Source organism: Zingiber officinale, chromosome 8B (assembly GCF_018446385.1).
Source record: "Zingiber officinale cultivar Zhangliang chromosome 8B, Zo_v1.1, whole genome shotgun sequence".
NCBI lineage: Eukaryota > Viridiplantae > Streptophyta > Magnoliopsida > Zingiberales > Zingiberaceae > Zingiber > Zingiber officinale.
Genome location: NC_056001.1, coordinates 36,249,473 through 36,252,355, shown reverse-complemented (window position 1 = coordinate 36,252,355; position 2,883 = coordinate 36,249,473). Strand labels below are relative to the sequence as shown.

The window sequence follows — 2,883 nt, the reverse complement described above, 5'->3', positions numbered from 1 at the left end:
TTAACTAAGAAAGTGTGTTTCAGGGAAAGCTCACAAATGTCTGTCCAATTCATTCATTTACTCCTTACTCACCTGGTAAGCGACTGCCTTAATCCTGAAATGTCATTCTGCACAAACACGAGCAAGTATTTTGAGTAAATTTCTGCACAATTTCTTAAAACAAATTGAAGGTCGCCATTCAGTTCTTCTGCATAAAAAATGAGTATGAAAACAATTAACTTTGCATATAGACTGCCACGGTCATTAGCCAACAAAAAGAATCAAAATTTGTGTTGGCTTGTGCAAAGAGGAAGCCAAGAAAATTATACGAGGACGGAATTCCTACTTTATTTCAACAATCTCATATTTTATTTAAAAAAATTCAACAAGGGGAGAAAAACCATCGAAGAAAAAAAATGTCAACAAAAGTCAACGGAGGTGACGTTGACGGGCGGGATCCGGAAGTGCCACAGCCTGCCGGCGCCGCCCTCCCGATACTTGTCGCATAAAAACTCCATTGCGAACTTCTTCTCCACCGGCCGGTCGACGTCGTGGAGGAACACGTCGGTGTCCCCCGCTCCCCGGCGCCCCCTCGCCATCACCGCCACCGTGTAGATCGCCCCCATCCTCCCCGGCGCCTTCGGGTAGTACCCTTTCGGCGCGTCGATCATCACCACGTCCCATTCTCGATCGTATACCTCGACAGGCAGCCCTACCAACGCCAACTTGCACCGGTCATTATGCTGCAACCCCTTCGCTCCAGTCGATGGCCGGCACTCCCCTTCGCCGGCTCTGTAGCTCCTCATCAACTCCTCCGCCTCCGAAAGTTGCGTCCGATACTTCACGTGGTGCGCCTTCAGCCACGGCGTCGACTTCAACACCGTGGAGTACCACTGCGGGTCCTCCTCCAGGAACAGAGTGGTGCCCCCGGGGTTGAGGGCCGACCACAGCTGGGAGTCCCGGCCGAGGCCGAAGACCAGGAAGTTGCAGGGGGAGCGGCGGCGGAGCACGTCGAAAGCGAGGCGGATCTCTGCGCGCGACTGCTGCGGCACCACCGGCGTCGTCGCATAGTAGAGCAGCGCTTCGGCCAGCTCCGAAGTGGGGTCGGAGGTGCGGGAGATGGTAGGGAGGAACGTGCAGCGGAGGCCGCCGTCGGAGAAGAAGCTGGAGAGGAGGAGCACGCCGGCAATGGCTGCCGCACCGGCGGCCGCCGCGAACAGGGCCTTCTCCGACAGCACCGATCTCATTGGCTCGCTGCCCGATCTTTTGCCCATGAAAACGGGAAGACGCTTGGAATCGATTTGCGTCGAAAGACGAAACCAACCGTCTCTTTCTAACGCTTCCTCGATCGTCGTCGCCATAGTCGTCGAGATTTTCTCGCGCGCTCGCTCGTGTGAACGAGGAAGTTGCACGGGCCGATCGGGTTAATCGGGCGGCGCCGGTTGACTTGGCCCGATCCAGATCTCCACCGTTAAACCAAATAAAAACGGTAAATTGCTTCTCCCCCTCCCCTGACACACACACCCCCTTTCTTTGTCTCCCTTTGAAATGTCCTTTCTACCCCTCTTCCTTAATAACAAGTTATTTGAACTTTTTTACGTGTAATTTTTTGTTTTCAATTTTATTTAATTTTTATTTAGTTTTTTAATCAATTTTATTTATTATTTTTTAATCAATTTTTTAATTTTATATAATTTTTAACATATGCTCGTTATGTGACACATGTTTATTTATGATGCTCGTTATGTGACACATGTTTATTTATGGTACAAAGTAATATGTACACCTTGAAATATGTCGGAGCACAATTTAAAGACAATATTAATTAAAAGATTTATTTTTATATATTTTCATTTTTTTTTAATGTATTATTATGTCCCCGGGAGGAGTAGATCTTCTGGTTCAAAAAAAGTAGAGCAAGGGATATTAGATCATCCTTAATCACGGCCGGATCTTGAACGCGATCTGGCTGCAATTAATTGCGATACCTTTTTGAATTTATCGTCCCATCTAGATTATAGTTTGTGTCGGAGCGGGCGGCTGGAGGTCGCCCAAAAGCTGCCTACGCTCGGCACCCAGCAGTCTGACCACTTGCTCACCTCCGGCGATTTTCAGACGGCCTTCGGCCGCTCGCTTCAATCCAAACTATAACCTGGAGGGTACGGTGAACTTAAGAAGGTATCGCAATCAATTGCGGCTGGATTGTGGTCACGATCCAGCCGCAATTAAGAGTGGTCCATCCCCTAGTCCATTTTTTTATGGATCAAGAGATCTGGCTCCGTCCTCGGGGTTATGATGATGCGGTAGGATATTTAAATTATTACCCAGGCACCCGCGGTTCAATTCCCAGCTATGAAATATTTGTAAAAAAAATTCCTCCAAATGAGGGGCGCAACCAAAAAATGCTGAGTTTCTGGGTTGACCATCACATGTGCTTCTTAATTTACCCTGATAGTCGATGGAATACTTTCGTAGGACCAAACCGGTCATTCAGGGATAGTCAATTAGACTAACTGAAATTATCATTTTTTTCATTTTAAAAAATTATTTATTTATAAATTATAAGTGTATTTACTATTAATTATTAGTATTTTTATTAGTTTTAAATTTTTTCCCGATAATAACTACTAAAATTTACAGTGAAGATTACAAACATAACTAAAATTAAAATTTAAGATGGGACCGGAAAAAAATATATGATTACAAAAAATATCTCTTTTAAATTATTCATCATTCAATCCTTAATATATATATATATATATATATATATATATATATATATATAACATCACTCTTCTTTTAAACTACACTCTAACTCTCGACAAGAACATTCCCCACTTTACATTATCTCTTCCAATAAAATTTTTTTTGATAAAACAAAACCAATAAACAAAAATAAACAAA

General features: G+C 44.3%; 1 protein-coding gene across 1 annotated transcript; it reads right to left on the bottom strand.

Annotated features, from left to right (window-relative positions):
• Positions 1-347: 347 nt before the first annotated feature.
• On the bottom strand, positions 348-1,269 carry LOC122017755 (probable methyltransferase At1g27930). Its single transcript, XM_042575443.1, has one exon. It carries the CDS (start codon positions 1,251-1,253, stop codon positions 399-401), a length of 855 nt encoding a protein of 284 aa, XP_042431377.1. The 5' UTR covers positions 1,254-1,269; the 3' UTR covers positions 348-398.
• Positions 1,270-2,883: the final 1,614 nt, after the last annotated feature.